General features: G+C 35.0%; 2 protein-coding genes across 2 annotated transcripts; one reads left to right on the top strand and one right to left on the bottom strand.

Annotated features, from left to right (window-relative positions):
- The first annotated feature begins 7,655 nt into the window (after positions 1–7,655).
- LOC137960473 (endo-1,3;1,4-beta-D-glucanase-like) lies at positions 7,656–11,615 on the top strand. Its single transcript, XM_068808107.1, has 7 exons — positions 7,656–7,886; positions 8,910–8,931; positions 9,849–9,972; positions 10,215–10,305; positions 10,488–10,577; positions 11,035–11,135; positions 11,349–11,615. Exons 1-7 carry the CDS (start codon positions 7,739–7,741, stop codon positions 11,487–11,489), a joined length of 717 nt encoding a protein of 238 aa, XP_068664208.1. The 5' UTR covers positions 7,656–7,738; the 3' UTR covers positions 11,490–11,615.
- A 115-nt stretch (positions 11,616–11,730) lies between these two features.
- Positions 11,731–18,132, bottom strand: LOC137960474 (sm-like protein LSM2). Its single transcript, XM_068808108.1, has 3 exons — positions 18,009–18,132; positions 17,757–17,915; positions 11,731–12,010 (listed from the first exon to the last, which is right to left on the bottom strand). The coding sequence occupies exons 1-3, from the start codon at positions 18,009–18,011 to the stop codon at positions 11,891–11,893; spliced, it is 282 nt and encodes a 93-aa protein (XP_068664209.1). The 5' UTR covers positions 18,012–18,132; the 3' UTR covers positions 11,731–11,890.
- Positions 18,133–19,842: the final 1,710 nt, after the last annotated feature.

Raw genomic sequence — 19,842 nt, 5'->3', positions numbered from 1 at the left:
TTGGAAGCACATCAATCCGTTTGAGACACCGGCGCAGTGGAGATACCGTCCTCAGTCCAGGTCTTAATGATTACCAGTGGACATAACGAGGGAGCTTTGCTCGTGTGTTCTTGGCTCTACGGGTTTAAAATTTGTGGAGAAATTTTTCGTTTGTTGGGTGTGCCAGCATCGATTACAATGGCGATTTGAACCCACAACCTCAACTTAAAATTTAAAAAAATGACTTCTAATCCATGTCACCTTGAGTGATATCTTTGGATACATTTAATAAATATTTGAATAACTAGAAAATCAGTATATTTTTTTATGTCATTTCTCATTTACTTCATATGAATTAAATAATTTTACATGCAAATATGAATTTATAAATGTATATTTATGAAAAAAAATTATTTAGGCTTTTATGCATACTTAATTTTCTATACATATTTTTGGTTGACCTAAATATAAGGAATTAATAATTGCATCAATTTTAGTCAATTATCTTGATGTCATATTTTGGTTTATATTTGAATAATTGAGTAATAGCCACAACATTCTTAATTATGAAAATGTCTAATGACATTAAACTTAGTCACAAAAAGTTAATGACATAAAAATTTGTGATTAATTATGGAGATATAATTATTTAACCCCACAGTGTAAATATTTAAGCGATTAATCAGGATGAGATAGAAATACTTAAAAAAAATAATCTAATTCCCATAGGCCTAGAAAATTTCTTGACAAACAAATTTTGATCCCATCATAAAGTGATATAAATCATTTATGTGTTATAATCTAAACCCACATGAAAGATTATAGTGACATATTGATTTATTTGTTTGAATTTATTTACATGGATAAATATTCAATATTTGGCTTCATTACATGTTTTAGTAAAAAAAAATTATTTTGTAGTTATTCAAACTTTATTTGTTCTAAATTTTGATTCCTCCTATATTATTCCTCTGAGTGGAGACAATTCTATTGATTAGAAAGAGAAAATTCTCTTATCATTGAGGTGCATAGACAATTTTATGCATGTTTAATGTATAGAGGTTATGCCCAATTTTAGGTAAAGGTCATGCCCAATTTTAGGTACAAGTCATGCCTAAATTTATGTAAAATGTATGCATAATTTTATATACAGTTTATTTGACATGTATTTTATGCAAAATTTTAAATGTAGGTTTGAGCTCGAACTCTGTTAAAATTATTGGGCTCGACCTCGATTAAAATTTTAGGCTCGAGGCTAGGCTCAGCTCTAGCTCGAGTTCGAAATATTTAAATCAAACCTAGCTCGAACATAGGCATGTTCAAGCTTGGCTCGATTCGATGCCACCTCTAAGCCTCCAAGTCTCCTACTAGTGGTTTGCTAGTGGATAGTGTGGTCGTGCTAATCGTCCCAATCTAGCCCAAATTCTTTTACGGCCTATTTGGAACTCACAAAAAACAAAAAGAAAAGAAAAAGGGAGAGAAATGTAATTTCAATTATTTGGCAGTAGAAAATTATTGAGAAAAAAATAAGAGAGAATTCTCTCTTCTTTAATAAATTTTCTCTCACAAAATGATAAATTTTGGGGAGAAAAGAAAAGAAATAGAAGTTTGAGAGAAAACTATAATCAAAATATAAAATTTACTAATTTTATTTTCTTTTTCTTTTACCACATGTATCCAAACAAGAGAAACTACATTTTTTTCCATTTTCTCTCTTATTTTTCATGGGCATCCAAACAAGATAAGAGAAACTTCTTTTCTTTTCTTGTCTTTTCTCTTTCTCTTTCTCTTTCTCTTTCTCTTCTCTCCACTTTCTATGTTCCAAACACAGCCTTAGGGCATGATTGGAACCCGCAAAAAAAAAAAATGAGAGAAAATTTTATTTTATGTCGTTTGGTAGCAGAAAATCATTGAGAGAAAAGAAAATAAGAGAAAACTCACTTTTCTCTCTTTGTTAATAAAATTTCTCTCACAAAATGATGGCATTTGGGAGAAAATAAAAGAAATAATCTTGAGATAAATTTTTAACATCAAAATTTTTCTCTTTTATTTTTTCATGTGTATCCAAACTAGAGAAACTATATTTCTCTTCTATTTTCTCTCTTATTTTTATGGGCATCCAAACAAGAGAAAAGAAACATTTTTTTTTCTCTTTCTCTCTCTTTTCTCTTTTTTTTTTCTTTTCTCTCCACTTTCTGTGTTCCAAACACAATCTTAGGGTCTATTCGAAACCCCTACAAAAGAAAAGAAAAGAAAAGAAAAAAGAAAAAAAACAAAAAAGAAGAGAAAGATAAAAGAAAAGAGGTTTCTTTTATCTTGTTCGGATATCTATGAAAAATAAGAGAGAAAACAAAAGAGAAACTTGGTTTCTCTAGATTGGATGCACAATGAAAAAGGAAAATAAAATAAAATTAATATTTTTAATTTTTTAGTAATTAAAAGTATATACAAGCCTAAGAACTAAAATATTTATAATTATTAAAATATTATCGATAAACTTTTATTTATCAATTAAGATCAATATTCTCTATAAAATGTTATTATAATTTTATTATTATTCAAAAATAGTATTCCTAAATAATGTTTAGAGGCTCTAATTATAAAATACCTCAATTTAACCTTTAAAAAGTAATTACTGAACATAAAAATGTTGCAAGTTGAAAGCTCAAGTCCACTCTCAAGCTTGAGTCTACTTGGCACGGGTCAAGTTTATCAAAACACATTCATAGGAATAACATTTGTAATAAGAAGATATCTACTTAATAAAATCTATCTTAAACATCAATTGTTTAATCAAGTCACTTCTTCATAAAGTAAGTTAATTTATAAAGTACATAAATTGTTTGGACAACATTGCTCAAAATTGTTTGAAGTACTCAATTTCTAAAGTAAGACAATTAATTATCCATTTTCATCATCAACTACATTGCTCGATCTTCAAAAGGGTACCTATAAAAGCAACTGCTCTAGTAGAACTCTCAATAAGAAAGTCATATGTTTTTTTCTTGGCACATTTCTCAAGTTTTAAAATCTTTATCACTTCATTGTACAACTTCAAGTTCATCAATAATCTCCTTGATTGGTATCAGATCTTCATCTAGGACATCAAAAGCCCGTCATTTTTTTTGTTTTACCTTACTAGTTCCAGATGAAGTAGATTTTCTAGGATTTTTTGCCTCTTGAGTAGGAGAGTTGTTTGCAGTGTCTTCCACTTCATTAGTACCTTCCTCAAGAGAAGTAAAGTTATCTCCCAAGTTTGATATGCTAGGCTCTTTATCCATATTCATTTACGTCTCTTTGGCAGTAGTACCACCAGAGCCATTGTTGAGAGAGAGCAGAATAACAATGCCTGCAGATCTCTCAATATAACATCTATATCAATCAAATCGAGAAGAGAAAAGACCCAACAACCAACAGTAACACAACACATATTGAAGCTTGATCGTTCATATATAAAACGAACAACAACACAAGCTTCTAAATCATATTTGGTCTCCTTTGCTCAACCGAGCAATAACAAGTGTGAAATACTTAAAAACCATAGCTATGAGTCCTAAAAATCATTGTTTTCATATCATGTTGATTTTCAAGACTCCATGGATTATAACTCGGGTAAAGGAGAGAAGGCACATTGAGGAGAAAAGAGGATGGAGAATGAGGTTATGCACTTAGTCCAAACCCTGCTCTATTTATAAATGATAAAAGTAGAATATTATAATTATACCCTTCACCCTAGTAAGAGTGAAGAAGAGACAAAAAACATAAACTAATTACATCAATGACCCTCCAACATATTCATATATTCCAACAGAAAGGTTACTTTATTAGATTTCAATAGTCTTCGTTTCACTTTCACACCTGCATGCTCGTTCATCACTCATTTACCTTTTGTCCATCTAATCTCTAATTGCCAAACTTTCATTGTTAGTATCTAAGGTAATTTAATTGAATGTGTGAGTCGTACCCTTGAAATTAGACCCAGTAAACGATCCTCTGAAGGTCCTATGCACCATTCAAAAGAATGAGTTTCGAACAATGTTTCAACTTATGTAGAATTAAAGCAAACCCTTTTTCCTTAACGACTATTGCTTTTATTATATCAGATTTCCTTACATTTAGCAAGTTCCTTGGTACTACTTTTTCTAGCTTGCATAGGGATACAACGTCTTCGAGAGTACAAATCATAGATGGATTAGGTAAAATTACCAGAGAAATGCAGAGTTAGTTAAAGAAGAAGATTGATAATAACTTTGATTTCTTTCTAATGTTCTTGAATAAAAAAATTAAGTAAACGTTATAAAGTTAAATCTATCAAAATATTTTATTAATAAAAATTATCTCCGTACTTTACACCGCACTTTCCATTTGTGCACACTAACACAAAAAAATACTTTACACTGCACTTTTCATTACACAATCTAACACAAAAAAGTAATTCTTTTTCACATTTACTTTCCACAACACTTTCAAAGTGCACAACCCCCTCTAAATTACAGTAATTAAAATTAAATTACAATTTCGTTTATGCAACTCCTTCAATATCTTCATGCTAAATAAACTGCAACTACGTTTATGGCAAATTTATTATCTTTATACATGATGATTTGGGTTCGCGTTCAGGATCCGTCAGGGACCCGTTTGGATTCTTTTGGGTTCAAGTTTCAGGTTTATAATTCAGGTTCGGGTTTGGGTTTTGGAAAACCCGACCCATGCCACCCCTATTGTTGCTTTTATACCTCTTAAACACATTTCAGAAATTTTAAAGTTTGTGCTTGCTCCTTTGATTTCATTCTTTTGAATGATATGAAACTCTAAACTTGAGATGGTTTCAAATTTTGAACTCCAGCATTCCAAGCATGGAGTCTAAATTACCTGAACAATGACTTGTCCCTTGGGCCAGTCTTTAGGTTCATCATGTTCGTGTCCATACTGCACTGCCATCTAATCTTATCCAGAATTGTCTTAGAGAAACATCAAAGGGAACTCACATGCACCTACAAGGACATCTCGTTTCAGTATTCCTAATAACATAGGAGGATATTAATGTACTACTTTCCAAACATTCATAGTGATGTTCTTTTTTGAATGTTGACTACCCAAATATTACTCTCCACATTTGGAATTAGGAGTGACACCAAGCCAAACCGGCTTGTAAACCATTCGAGTTCAGCTCAAAAAAATCTCGACTTAGTTCAGTTTTTACTTGAGCTCAACTCGAGCTCAAACTTGAAATAAGGCTCATTAAGTATAACAAGCCAAACTCAAGATTTTCCAAGCTCCGTTTGTTAGCTCATGAACCAACTCATTAGTATAGTTTTTTTACAAAAAGATACTTTACTTTGATTGCTCTCGTCAATTCCTTCTTTAGTTGCTTGATAGTTGCTTTGATTTACCTCAAACCTCAAAGACAATTGATCGTTCAACCCTTTTGCGTCCTTCAACCTCTAATATTGTTGTTTACTAATGAAGTAAACACTATTGATAGAGGTGTTTGCTCTTTCTTTTAGGTCTATTAAGCTGGTTATTATACATTAGTATGCTCCATTGCAAAGTCAGACTCATCTTTGATAGCTTGTAGTTCAATGGTACTAAGTTCATCACAATATTCTCTTTATTTATTTTTTTACTTTTAAATTAGGTTAGAGTTCAAACCTGACTTGAGCTCGAGCTCAAACTTGGTTAAAAATTTTGGGCTTGAGCTCGATTCCAATTTTAAGTTTGAGATTAAGATTGAGTTCGAACTCAAGTTAGATGTATTTAGATCAAGCTAAACTAGAACATATGCTCGATGCAACTATTCTCTCTCCAAGAAAGTGTTGTTTGTCTATGTCTTCCACAAAGAAAGGCTTGAGGCAATTTAACTATTTTTTACTATAAAGGAAGCTAGTAGATATGATTGTTGTTGCTGGATTTCATACAATGGTTCCTGATTTTCTCCTTGGAGTTTGTTACTTACTCATTAATGAGGAGGTTTTATCTTTGAATTATTCTAGTTTCTCTCGTTGGATACAATCTTTCAGAAATTGTCCACAACATAGTGGAACCAAAGATTGTTTCGTCTATCCCATAGTTGTTTGAATCTCTCATACTACAAAGGTCTAGCATTGCTGTTTTTTTCCAAGATATAGGTATGCATATATAAAATCTTCTGTAATGGCGAGAAAAACATATCCTGTTTTGTAGGATAAAGCATCCACGGAAGCAAAAACAATTGTTGCAGGAATTAAAAGTAAAGAAATATCTTCCACTAGTCTGGTGAGCTAGATTTTTTGGATTTGCTTTTTGGAAGACTTGATTGAAGTGTTGATAGTGGAATTAGCCAAGAACAATGGGATTAGCTACTTCCCATTTATTGGTATGGCTTGATATTGTCGATACTCAACACATTCCCTAAATATTGATGAACTAATGACCAATATGTAAACACCAGGAACTGATCTTTTACTATCAATTGGTACTAGACATTTGTTAGATGAGCAAGATGGAAACAATATTTTTTGTAACACATTATTAGGGTTTGCCTACAAGAATCCCATGTAACCAACTATCCAAGGGTTGATTTGAAACCCCATGGAAAAGAAAATAAAATAAAAGAAAACGAAAAATTTTATTCTAAAAAGTAGTTAATGAAAAGGAGAATTTGATCATTATCTCATTTTTACTAACTATTTTTGGGATTAATAATGGTCAAATTCTCATTTTCTTTCTTTTCTTGTCTAGGGGTTCCAAACAGACCACTAGTGGATGCAAATTATTTAGACTAACCTACTATGCTCTTATCTCCATTTTTCACTATTTAAACAAATAACAGTAGAGCTTCATTATTCATTTTGTTAATGTGTTGACATTCAACTGGCCTTTTATGTAAGTCACATTGCCAAACTTGGAGCAGAGATTGACTAGACACCTGAATTGTCAAAAGAGTTTCAACAAGCCTTATTGTGAAATCCAAGGTATCATCTCTATACTTTGTCTTTTTCACTGATATGTATATGCATCATTTGATTTAATAGGATATATCCATTTGGTGGTTTAGTATTGAGAAGTGTGTATGGGAGCCTAGTGTTCAAAATTTTGTTCTGATCGATAATGATTAAAATTAGGACAATTCACTTAGATCTTTGCATGTTAAATAACCGCATATGGGTGTTGGGTCTAATGCATTGCACTGACTTAAAGTCGCATCACCATATAATATTTTATGCCTATAGCACATAAATTAACCTGATTTTGTGTGAGATATGTGATTCTTTTAGAGTGAAAATAATTATATAAATACTTTATTTGATACATTGACCTAGCCAATTTGGATAATTCATATTTTTTTTTATTGAGTTGTGAGGTTTTTATTTCAAAAAAATCTCATCCTAAAGGCAAAATCATAATTTTAAGAGAATTAGTAAACCCGGAAAATTATTGATTATACTCAAAATTGTGAATATATTGATTCTCATAAATAGTTTTATATATCATTATTTATTTTATATATTTATTTATTTTTAAAATATTTTTATTCAAAACTTGATGGGAAATAACCTGGTGAACACCACATGTTGAGTTTCAAACAAAACGAGCCTTTTCCTCTTCGTCACCGACGACGTCATCACCTTTGACTTTTCTGTCGTTGGCTTCTAGACCTTTCCGTTCCATTCCATTCCACGTTTGGTAGAAGCTACTTTTTTCCCTCTTTACGGACTGTTCGATCGGCAATTCTCCTTCTCACTCACTACCGATTTCGAGTCCTTCATCAGTTGGAGAGATGGCAGGCGCTCGATGCTGTGAAAACCCTCCTTCCCTCAGTTCTGCTTCCGGATCCGGCAGCGTAGTAGCCATTGGAGGGCTTAGTGCGTACGTCGCCGGTTCCCCTGATTCCAAGGCGGCAGTTCTTTTTGTGACTGATGTATATGGTATATGCTTAAACTCTCGGCATCTCCAGTATTTTTTCAAATTACAGTAAGCGAATCGTTCTTGTGTTCGTCAGTCGGCGTCAATCTGGTTTGCAGGTGTTTCCTTACTTGATCATGGATTGTGGATGTCCCTTAGTGGTTTCTTAATAGGTATTTGTCTGTTAATTTGGAGGATATCCGCGTTAACATACCACCAGTTGCAGCTTAGGATTTAGTCCGATAATTTGGTGCCTGGCGGAGAGTACTCAGATGGAATGTCTCTCCAAATGGCTTTATTTTCGTGTTCCTTTGAAGTTCCACGTCGCGGATTAGCCTTTTTTCTATTCCTGTTTGTAGCTCTGCAGGAGTTTTTTCCTTTTTTACTTTTTTTGTTTGAATTTCCTTTATGCCACAGTTTTCCTTTTTCGTTGTAGTGTCTGGTTCTGTTTTACATTTTTCCAGTCACAATTCACTTTTTCTTTTTCTTTTTCTTTTTTCGTCTTCTTCTTTGTGGACCGCGGAAAGGGATCTGCTTGGATTTGTAACTTTCTCGTGGTTGGTCTCCTATAGGATTTATCTGTATGGGTACTGGGCCACCCGGATAATCTGATTCGTGTGTATAAAAAAAGATAAGGTTTAGGGTTTATGCAACACTCTAAGTCATCATATGTTTCGCACAGTCGTGATGAGCAACAAAAAACAAAAGTTACTTTTTTTAGCAACACTTTGAACGCCAGCACAAAGGTGGCACTTCAAACACCGTCTCAAAGGTGGCACTTTAAGCACTGCCACAAAGACTGCACTTTAAATGCCATTCTAAAGCTAATTCTTGCATGATACGCGTTTCCTAGTTTGATTTGCATCATGTGGAGGTGCATCACAATTCGTATTGGAAATTAAGTATGAAATCAAGTATTGACAATCATGCGTGTTGCCATTTTGTTTGTAGCCCAAAACTTTTTTCTGTTAAGCATATGTCAGAAAATTGGAAGCTTGTACTTGCAATTTTCATTTGTCCCTTAACTTGATTCCATTCTTTTGCAGGCTATGAAGCTCCAAACTTGAGGTATTTTACTTCCCCTTAGCCAGTCGTTTACCATAATACAAAGATGCCTATTTCTATACCCATCTAAAAGAAATAGTTTTCCCTGTTAGAGGAAGTACTGACAACTGATTCTTGATGTCCTTCCATAATTTATCAAATTTAAAGTCCTTTTCCAATACCCTTCTGGTAGGTTCTAGAATTGGAAAGGGACTTGCGCATCAAAGTATGTTGCAAAAATCATTTGCTGCCTTAGGAAAATTGTATTATATAATAGAGGGATTCTCTGAAAAGTCTATGGTGGGAACAATTTTCTAGTTGCTTGAAAGACAGATCTGGAGTTAGCCTTTGAGACCTGCAATGGTGTAAAAATGAGATGTTCTCGAATTTTGAACTCAAGCATTCCAAGCATGGAGTCTAAATTACCTGAACAATGACATCAGCCTTGGGCCAGCTGTTTGGGTACACCCTGCATGTGAAGAACATTCCATGTGGAGCTACTTTGACCATCTAATTTATGCGGCATTGTTTTTTAAAAACATCAATCCAGAAACCAACGTAATTTATCCAGCATTGTTTTTGAGAAAGATCAATCTAGAAACCAGCATGTAGCTAACTACATCCTATTTCAATATTGCTAGTAACATAGGAAGAACATTACAGTGCTACTTTGATAAGCATATGGGGTAATGTTACCTTTAAATGTTGACTATGCACACGTTACACCCCACAAACACTGGTGAAATGTGAACCCAAGACCTCACATCTAAAACACCTCATATGGCAATTGAGCCAAAGATCCAAGTCTCTTTGAAGGAAAGCTTCTTGCCACCCCCGTTCTTCTTTGTTCAACTATTCTTTCTCCAAGAAAATGTTTTTTTTTTGTATGTATTCCACAAAAAAAATGACTTGAGCTTGTGTCACTGCTTTTTACTGTAAAGGGAGCTAGCGGATAGAGTTGGTGCTGCTGGATTTTATGCAGTGGTTCCTGATTTTCTCCATGGCGATCCTTTTGGGCCAGAAAAGCATTCGAGCATTCAAGACTGGCTGAAGTTACATGCACCGGTTTGTTACTCATTTATTAGTGCAAAGATTTTGTCTTTGAATTATTCTAGTTTCCCTGGTAGGTTGCAATGTTTTAGAAATTATCCACAGCATAGTGGAACCAAAGATTGTTTCATCCATCTCATATTTTTATCAGGCTTCACGTATCTCCTGGACTACAAAAGGCTTGCGTTGCTGTTTTTCCAGGATGCAGCTATGCATAGAATCTTTCTAATACTGAGAATACATAACCTGTTTTGTAGGATAAAGCGGCTGAGGAAGCAAAAACAGTTGTTGCAGCAATTAAAAGTAAAGGAATATCTTCCATCGGCACTGTAGGAATTTGCTGGGGTGGTGAGTTAGTGCCTATTCCTTTAACGCTTGAAAAGGCAGATATCTCATTTCTTGGAGCTAGATTCTTTGGAATTGCTTATTCCTTTAACGCTTGAAAAGGCAGATATCTCATTTCTTGGAGCTAGATTATTTGGAATTGCCTTGTGGAATACTTGTCTGAAGTGTTGATAGTTCTTTTCCAGCCAAGGTGATAGTGGAATTAGCCAAGACCAACGAGATCCAAGCTGCAGTCATGTTCCATCCTTCATTTGTAACTCTTGATGACATCAAAGGTTAGGAATCTCTCTCTAAAAAACAAAAAACAAAAAACAAAAAATGATAAAAATCAGAAGGATAGCTTACTCTCTTACATTTTGACAAGTTGTTTGTACATGATATCCACTGAGTACTCACTGACATGGCTTCATATGTCTCAATACATCATCTAACTACATTTATGAACTAATGACCAATTCCCCACAAGGTGATCGTTTACTATTAATTGGGGATTTGCAGCATTGAAACTTGTCTATTGTGCAAGGTTTGATTGGGGTTTGCCTGCAAGAAACCCTTTGTAACCAATTCTCTGAGTGGATTCAGATTATTCAATTGTACTCTTGTCTCCACTTTTCACTATTAAAAAACCAATAATCTCCATCCACATTTAGTAGTCAGGACAGATTTGTGAGTTTCATTATCCAACTGCTTATGTGTTCTGAGATTGGATAGTTCATCCTTAATGTGTTTCAGAGGTGAAATGTCACATTTCCATACTAGGAGCTGAGATTGACAAGTTAACTCCACCTGAATTGGCAAAACAGTTCGAAGAAGCGTTGTCTGCGAAATCCGAGGTATGATCTTCATACTTTTTTATCTGTTTGTGTCAGCTTTTAATACTTTTTATATTATCGATCTAAGAGATTACCTGAATATCCGATGTCCCAGACAATTCTTTACTAATCTGTTGTGGATAGTTCTCCTACTCTATTCAAATAAAAGTTGTCATTGCAAACAACTAGCAATCACGAAGATAAAATGCACTAATAATGTGCATCTTTATGCAGATTGACAGCTTTGTGAAAATCTTCCCGGGAGCCGCCCACGGTTGGACTGTGAGGTACAACCCTAATGATGAACTGAGCGTTAAGAAAGCCGAGGAAGCGCACGGTGACATGTTGGCTTGGTTTACTAAGCACCTCAATTGAGAAGATCACTCTTTACTGTGTATTATCTGGTGAGGCTGTACTCGATGTTTATTTGGTCTCGTGTAGTAAGTTTGATACATTAATACGGACATAGCAGACTAATAACAGCTTATTGATGGATTCTCACATGCGTTTTCATTCATGAACCAAGGAAGCACTTCATTGACCAAGTAAATGTGGGGGCTCTTTGGCTATCTCGATTGAAGAAAAAAATAGAATTGCCAGATGTCAATATAACATATATGAAAACAGGATTTAGCATTTAAACCACATGTCAATGGAGTGAAACCCTAATTAAACCGATGTTAAAAGCTTTGCAATTTATAGGTTTTTGAGGTCAGAAAGCCACCCTCTCCTACTATCCTTCTCCTTTTGAGGGACCAGAACAGCTAACACATGAGTCAACCACCGCGGGCTTCTCTTCTTGTAGCATCATGAAGAATATCAATGTCCACTCCATCAGGGGGTAGCTGAACGTACCTCACCACTGATCCTCTTATGAAACAATTCCGCACTGATAACTGCAACAAAGTCGAAACCCAAATCATACAGGGAACAAACTACATTAATCGATCAATACTGTAGACGGAGGAATCTTATGGTACTCTGATTACTTTTCTTGTTCAGATACATGCTCAAGTCAGTGGCATACAGAGAAAACTACCAGTCCACTCGTACCTGTTCTAGTATCAATGATACAGATTCCAGAAAAAGAAAAAAAACGATTATAGGCTTCTAAGATGGAAAAATATAACAGCATTTTTTTATTTTAGTTTTTGCATTATTTCTGTTATGACCTGCATACAAGACTCAAGAGTTACCCCATCTACGGTAACAATAACCAAAATAGAGACAAATTGAAACAACAAATGATAAGTTGTTACTGGCGGCTGAGAGCGATGAAAACAGAAAAATATAACAATCACTGCTGAGAAGAATGAAAAACAGAATGTTCAGGAAAAAAAATTTATCCATCAAGTACTTCATGCATGACCAGTCTCAATATACTCTTCCATTAACAGGGAAGAACTCAAGTAATGCAAAAGTCACTTGCCGCCCAACTAAATCCCCTCTTGTCCAGAGTCTTACTACATCCCTCTTTTTATTTTTCTTTATTGTTACTGTAAGAAAGACTTGGATCACTCAACAAGAGGACAATGAGAGGCCAGAGGAATGGTATCCCCGAGGATAACAAGGTGAAGAGTATGCAAACACTCCACGATGAAAGGGCGCAGCGAGATGACCTGGTGACCAGAGATGCAAAGATGATGATAGAATGCAGACCGTTCGAGTAGAGAAGAGGAAACCGAGCATCACGATCAAAGGTGGCAACAGGAAAAATGCCTTCTTCAAATATGGAAGAACTGACCTGACTATTGAGAAGGTACTGAGTAGGCTGAACACAGATCTCATGACTATCCAAAATGGTGACAAGAGTTCCGTTTAGTGGAAAAAGTCCCACATTAAGTGTTAGCCATTTTGGGATAGAACCGAACTCAACCCAATAGTGGTACCAGAGCAGATTATGGGTGTCGGCTGAGGCCTAGTGTGTGTTCTCCCCAAGCTATTTGTGTTATATGGGCTTCATGAGGTGAGAGTCATGTTGTTTGAGTTGTGGACACGTCGCAGGCCCGTTATGCATAAGTCTGAATGTAAAAAAGGGGTGTCAGATGTACATAATAAATAGAAGAATACTCTCCTAACCTTAGAGGGGACAACCATGTAAACTACCCAAAATACCCTTGACACGTAACAACTTTAACAAGTTCTTTCATTGCCATACTAAAGATTGCCTGTGAAGTTCTGTTAGTAGCTTCAGAAAGCTTTCAAAATCATCGCTCTAGCAGTAGAACCAGGGAGATTTGGACAGGTAATCTAATTTTCTCTTCTTCTCTGTTTCTCAATTTAGAGCATTTGGGAGTACAAAACCCTGCATGTAGAGGAACAATAACAACGGTCAGAATCCACATTTCTGAATACACTGCAAGCAGCTTTAGATTCTAGCTTATTCACCGATTGCCTCAGTAGCTTCATAATGATGCCTGAGCAACCGAACATCTCCGCCCAATCACCAACTCAAGAACCCACACATGAAAGTTTCACCCCACTTCCATAATGACCAGAAAATAAAACCTCAGCAGCCACCCATATCTCACACCAACTGCACCCCAATCCCACCCATGGGAATGCTGAGGATGGAAACGTCACTAATGTGATCCCTCACAAATTCATTGATGGAAGGGAGAAGATGGTGAACTACTTGATGATAACAGCAACCACAGTGAATATTACTGGTGATGACATTTGTCAGTGGCGCTCTCTAATCACAGCACCCTTTTCCAGGATCCTATATGCTCATACCTGGGGAGTCGAAAATGATTCTGCATTTTTTGCTAGTAACTCTAATTCAGGAGCTCATTAGGAACATCAGACCTTTTTCCCATAATCTCTTAGCTGCTGTGGGAGATTGGAGCCCTGCAGTTGCTGATGACTCTATGGACAATGGATTCACCTGGACTCCCACCAGAGCTCTAGCAACAGTCTGTGCTTCAGCTGATCAGATACACCTTTGGGCACATGGTTAAGCAAGATGTCATTACTGCCAACATGATCAGGCTTGACTATGTCAGAGGATTCTTAATCCCTACCCAACTCTAGGAGGGATCTCAGATATTAAACTGGAAGTTGGATATGGATCAGAGTCATGTTTGAGAAAATTACCAAAGTACTGAAAAAACAGCAAGAGGGAAGAAGAGGAAAGGAAGAAGGCGACGACTCACCAACTCAGATGTTGCTGACTTGTCCCCTACCCAGCAGCGAGAAGACTCAGAAGGCAACCCTTCCAGCCATAATGTCAAAGACTCAAGACTACAAATCCAATCCAGCTGAGCACTATATCAACTCTGTCCCAAATTAAGATTAAAATTCACATCCCGCACCTGGTAGCTATAACACTGACTATGGAGCAGCTGCAGTTCTGGACTCTGAGCCTTTGACTCCCAACTATTCAGTCACTCAGAACTTGTCTCCTCCCTCAGTTACCCTGTGACATTGAAGGTCACAGCTCTTTGACACCAAGCCCGACCGGTTCCACAATGAATTCCCACCACCCGATGCTCGACATGCCAGGGCCAAGGTGAGAAATGACTCTCCAGATGAACTACTCTTTTCTTCAGCCCATAAATTTTAAATAAGTTCTTCCCACTACTGTCATAATTGGTGATAAAAGTAATGATATTAATTGAACTGACCTAGTGCTGACTGATCACAGACATTAGATAAAATCTGTCTGGAAATCATTGTCATCTCCTCAAAACAAACAGATCCAATGCTCTAAAAACCGTAGATCAGCAAATTCAGTCAATTGGTTGGCAAAAGAAGAGGTCTCATTTCTACAATTCCCCTTACTTTTGTCATCTTGTTGGCCCCCTTTTTTTACATCATCCAGTTCATTGTATTATTTCCAGTTTGCTGCTCTTTTTCTGTAAATTCATCTTTCTGTACCAGTACAAAGTTATATGTTCATCTTTTACTACATTCATATTACCATTCTAAGCAATGTTATTAGACCTTGGTCAAGCAGGCAGTGGGAGACCATCAGAGATAAAAATGGAACTATACTCTTGCTCTTCTAGGGCACAGCTGGGAAGTGTAACTAAACTGAAGCTGAAACCAGGGCTCGTCTCTCAGTTGTAAGACTGTTTACTCAAAGATACCAAGTCCAGAAGTGATTGAAGGAAAATCTACTAATGTAATCGCAGGGATGGGTTAAAAAATGTGATCCGCCTTGGAGGCCAGGCTACCTTTTTATGAAATCTCAGGATTCGGCTCATCATGGGTAATAGAATTGAAACATGTACTAAGGTGTGCTAACAGTTTATGAGATCAATTTGCTAACAATGAGGTTTCCCAACAGACCCTAGCTATGAGGAATACCATTTCCTTGTAAACTAGGGTTTACAACCCCTCTTCCTGTAACTCTTTTCTTTCAAGTAATAAAATGTCACCATTCTAACAAAAATAAAAAATTAAAATATCATGGGTTTTTCACAGGCATCCTCATAATTATTTCTTTGATGTAATAAGTACAATTTTTTTTATAAAGTAATAAGTACAATATAAATTACAGTTTTGCAGGGTAGATATTATTCTTCTGAAAATGTAGCAGTACTGCAATTGAGATGAAAAGGGTACTGAAATTCTATACAAATGCTGTTATCTGATACACTAGAGAAGTATTCACATTGATTCAATGAAGCAAAACCAAGACTTAACCAAAGAAAGACATTCAGATCATCAGGATTAGGAAACAGATTATAAAACCAAGGTTTTCAGTCATATTCCTTTAAGTTTACATCAGTCCAGTTTAACTCAGCAGCCACCAAGACCATTCTCTTTTGGCCGGTTTTGGAACTTGGATTCAACCAAATAAACTGTGGCTTGACATGTATTTTCTTTATTTTTCAATTCTTTTCAGCTGTTGGAAATGCAGCTGTTGAAGGCATTTCCACGCTTCCACTTTAAACGGTCCATACAAATACTTATTTGCCTGATATTAAGATTCGATGACAGAAAAAAGTGAAATCTCTGGTTTTCTTAGTTGATGCAAAAGAGGTGAACAACGAAAAAGGAAAACCTATTCCGGTTGGGCCTTATGGCTCAATGGCTGCATGGGATTTCTAGTGTGAGGTCTTTGATTTCCAGTCTAACTAAGGGAAAAGGGTGTAGTGTGTGTATCTAATCAGCATCCAAAAAATTCGCTAGCAGTAGACTTGCTCATAACTCACAACATATAATATTTAGATATAATTATCTTCACATTTTAAGGCAAGCTAGTGTTCTAGCAGACTGGTCAGGCATTTACCTCAATTTCTAACAGGTCGCTGCTCGAAAGTTCCCTCTGACAGCAATGTTTTTCAATGGGTTTGGTCAAACTGGGCAGGTCCAAGCGGTCCAGCCCATGACAGAACTGGTTCACCGGCTGGTTCTGGCAGTTTATCTACGGTTCTTTTCTATTTAAGAACCAGACAGGGCTTCGGTTTTGGTTCAACCTGGTTGACCAGGCCAGTCCAATTCGGTTTTAACACCACTAGTTATAAGACCCTACCCACAGCCATTGAACCAATCAGTTGGCCCTGTCTTTGCAAATAACTGATGGTTGAGCTTTGATGATGTTGACAGTGAGGGGGAGGGGGATATGAGTAACCAGCCTCCAGTTTCTTAACTCTAAAGGAATTCCCAGTTTCCAAGTTCAAAGAGAAGAACTCGAATTTACTGGTGTGTTTTGGTAGCAACTGGTGGCTAGCACAAGAGAAGAAAGACACTAAGAAATTATTCCCAGAAAAAAAAAAGGCAGCCAATTGTGTTCCAACCACCAAAAAAGAAAAATAGGATTAATTCTTCAAACTAGTTCAAAGTTATGGTACATTCAACTATTTATGTACTCTAAAACAACCATGGACTTGCCAAAATAAGTATATCACCATAATAGTCCTATGACTAAAGATTCTAATTACAATTTTTGACTAAATTGAAAATCACTTGCTAAGATAAAATTCGAGCTGCTATTTAAAAAAAAAAAATAGAATTCAAGCTTCTATCCTAGATGGAAACTACTAATATTGGACTTACTAAATTTCTAACTTTCCCAAATTGACTGGTAATTAAGAAGATTTATTAACCAAAGACTTTCCTTGATCAAATTCTCTTAGCTGAGACTATTAACAAACTAGGAAAGTACTACAAGTAGAAACTTGCTAACTTTCCCTAGATAGAAAATATCAACAGAGAAAACTATTAAAGAACAATAACTTTCCAATAAATAAAAAAATTGCCAAAGAACAGCAATAGAGTTCACCTTCCCTATTCATTAAACCTAGCATCTCTATTTTTGCTTTGTTCCATGTTCTTGCAGACACAATTTAAGTTTCAATTATGAAATGATTTTCAACTCAAAAACTCAACCAGCATCATCAGAAGTAACCCAAAACCTTACACTTCAGACTTCACTTTAATCATTCATTCCTTCAGTCCTTGTCAGATCCCAACCCCCCCTAAAGCATACAGCAGGACCACGAGAAATCTAAATCCAGACTCAAAACCCTACACCTAAATTGTATTGCTCTTCATTAGAGACGTATAACACAACAAACCAATGAAATTCGCTAGCAGTAGACTTGCAATAAACTCAAGATACAAGCGCATGGACATCCCTAAGTAAACAAATAAATAAAATTAAACCCTAAAATATCAAGGAAACGAAAATACCATGTGAGGATATTTGTCTTGATCGACCACCCTCGTGTTTTCCAGCTTTATATTGAGATATTGATCTACAGAGTGCAGAATCCCTCGAATTGCCAGATCATTCTTCAACTCCACCGTCACTTCTTTGCCTACTAACTCCTTGAAATATGAAAAGAAAAGCTGCAAGTATAAAGAAGCACAAACAAAAACAATCAAATCCCCGTGCAAGAAAAAAACATGATAAGTGGACTCGAACTAATCAAAGAAAATTACCATGTTTCTTGCTGAGCAAAAAGAGTAAAGAGGAAAACTGTGCTGCTCCCTCGACTTGCTACCGTACCCACGAAGTGAGACTGAAGCCCGTTAGCCGACCCTTTCTGAGCTTAATGCTCAGAAAACAAAAGAAAAGAGACGGGAAGGGAAAGTTATTTTCTTTGGGTAAATATAATTAATAAAATAAGAGAGAAAATTAATAATTTTTTATAAAATAATAGAATTTGAAGAGAAAAAAAGAAACTTGAGAGAAAATATTAATTATCCAAATTTTAAAATATTATTAATTTTTATTTCTTTTATTCTTTTTTACTTGTATCCAAACAAAAGAAACTATATTTCTTTTCCTCTGTTTTAAACCTAAATTGAGATGGAGGTTATAAGTTGATAAGGAGAAAAAATAATTTTTTCAACCTAAGGAATGGAAATTTTTATTTACTTTATTTATTTTAAATACATAAGATTTTTTAGTAAAAAACATAAAATAAAATAAAAAATAGAAAATACACTTATTTTATTATGTAAATGTTAGTATTTTTTGGATCTAAAAACCCTAAATGATGGCATATTTGGAAAGAAAAATTAGAGTAAGAGTGAAAAGTTATAGGTGAATGTTCAATATAAATATTTGTGTAAACAAATAATTTTATAATGATTTAATAATATTAATTTGATTTTACAATTGAAACATTTAAGATTATAGTATCATAGAGTGTAATATATTCTTAATATTTAATAATTTAATATTAAAAATAATTTGATAATTTTAAATTATTTGATTATTTGATCAAAGAGATTATTAATTTTGTAATTTTAAAACCTGCATATACAAGTTAAAAGAAATTTATTTAAAACCAAAGTAGTCTTATTAAAAAAATGGTGGAAATGAATACCCATTGAAATGTTTTTCTCATAAAAAGTCCTTTTATTGTTATTAAGTACAATTATTTCAAGCTCCATGCAACAGAATCAACCTCTAATGATGATGACCAAGTGGAATATTGTTGAACGCTAGCAGTTGCCCTAAATTCTCTTTTTCTCTCTCTCATAAGAAGAAGAAGGAGAAGAAGGCAACGTGGGCAGAAAATTTCAATTCATTCAATGATGTTCACACTCATTCGATTACAACCTTTTAAGTAAGAAACAAAATAGAAGTTCAAAATTCAAATAAAAAAGAAAAATTCGAATATCGTAAAATCAAGAAAAAAAAAGAATATCCCCTATCTAATAGATCAGAATAAAATAAAAACAAAAAAATAATAATAAATTTATAGGGTGGTGGGTCCCAATGGGGCCCGACGTCTCCGAGTATAGACTTGTGTGACTAGTGGCATACCACTTTTGCTCTACTCTTGACACACATACTAAGACTTCTTAAAAGACATGGAGTCGGACATATTATATATTCCTGAGACTTCTTCCTCATCTTGACATTGTTCTTTACGTCCTTCAAGAAAGGAATTCAAAGACATATATGTTGTTTTTGAGCTCATGGAGTCTGATCTGCATCAGGTCATTAAGGCAAATGATGATGATTTGATCCCAAAACATGATCGATTCTTCCTTTATCAGCTTCTTCGAGGCTTCAAATACATTCATTCAGGTAATAATTACAGCTAATTCATGGTTTGGCATGGTTTCTTGAGTTTATAAACCGATTTGCGTCTCTTAATTAATCTTTATGTTCTCTTAAAACTTAAAAGCTTCATCCATTTAAGCTCGAGTTCATGGTCATGGATTTTTGCAGTTGGATTGCTAAAAATCACGAGAGAATTGTTGATTTAACTTTAGATTTGATACTTGATTTGAATTTTTTTTTTTTTTTTTCCTTCTG

The sequence above is a fragment of the Aristolochia californica genome, unplaced genomic scaffold (assembly GCF_029961685.1).
Source record: "Aristolochia californica isolate CCGP_79_NKW_82.1479 unplaced genomic scaffold, dmAriCali1.0.hap1 SCAF_3, whole genome shotgun sequence".
In the NCBI taxonomy this organism is placed as follows: Eukaryota; Viridiplantae; Streptophyta; class Magnoliopsida; order Piperales; family Aristolochiaceae; genus Aristolochia; species Aristolochia californica.
Note: the sequence above shows the minus strand (reverse complement) of the source record. Positions and strands in the feature narration are given on the sequence as shown.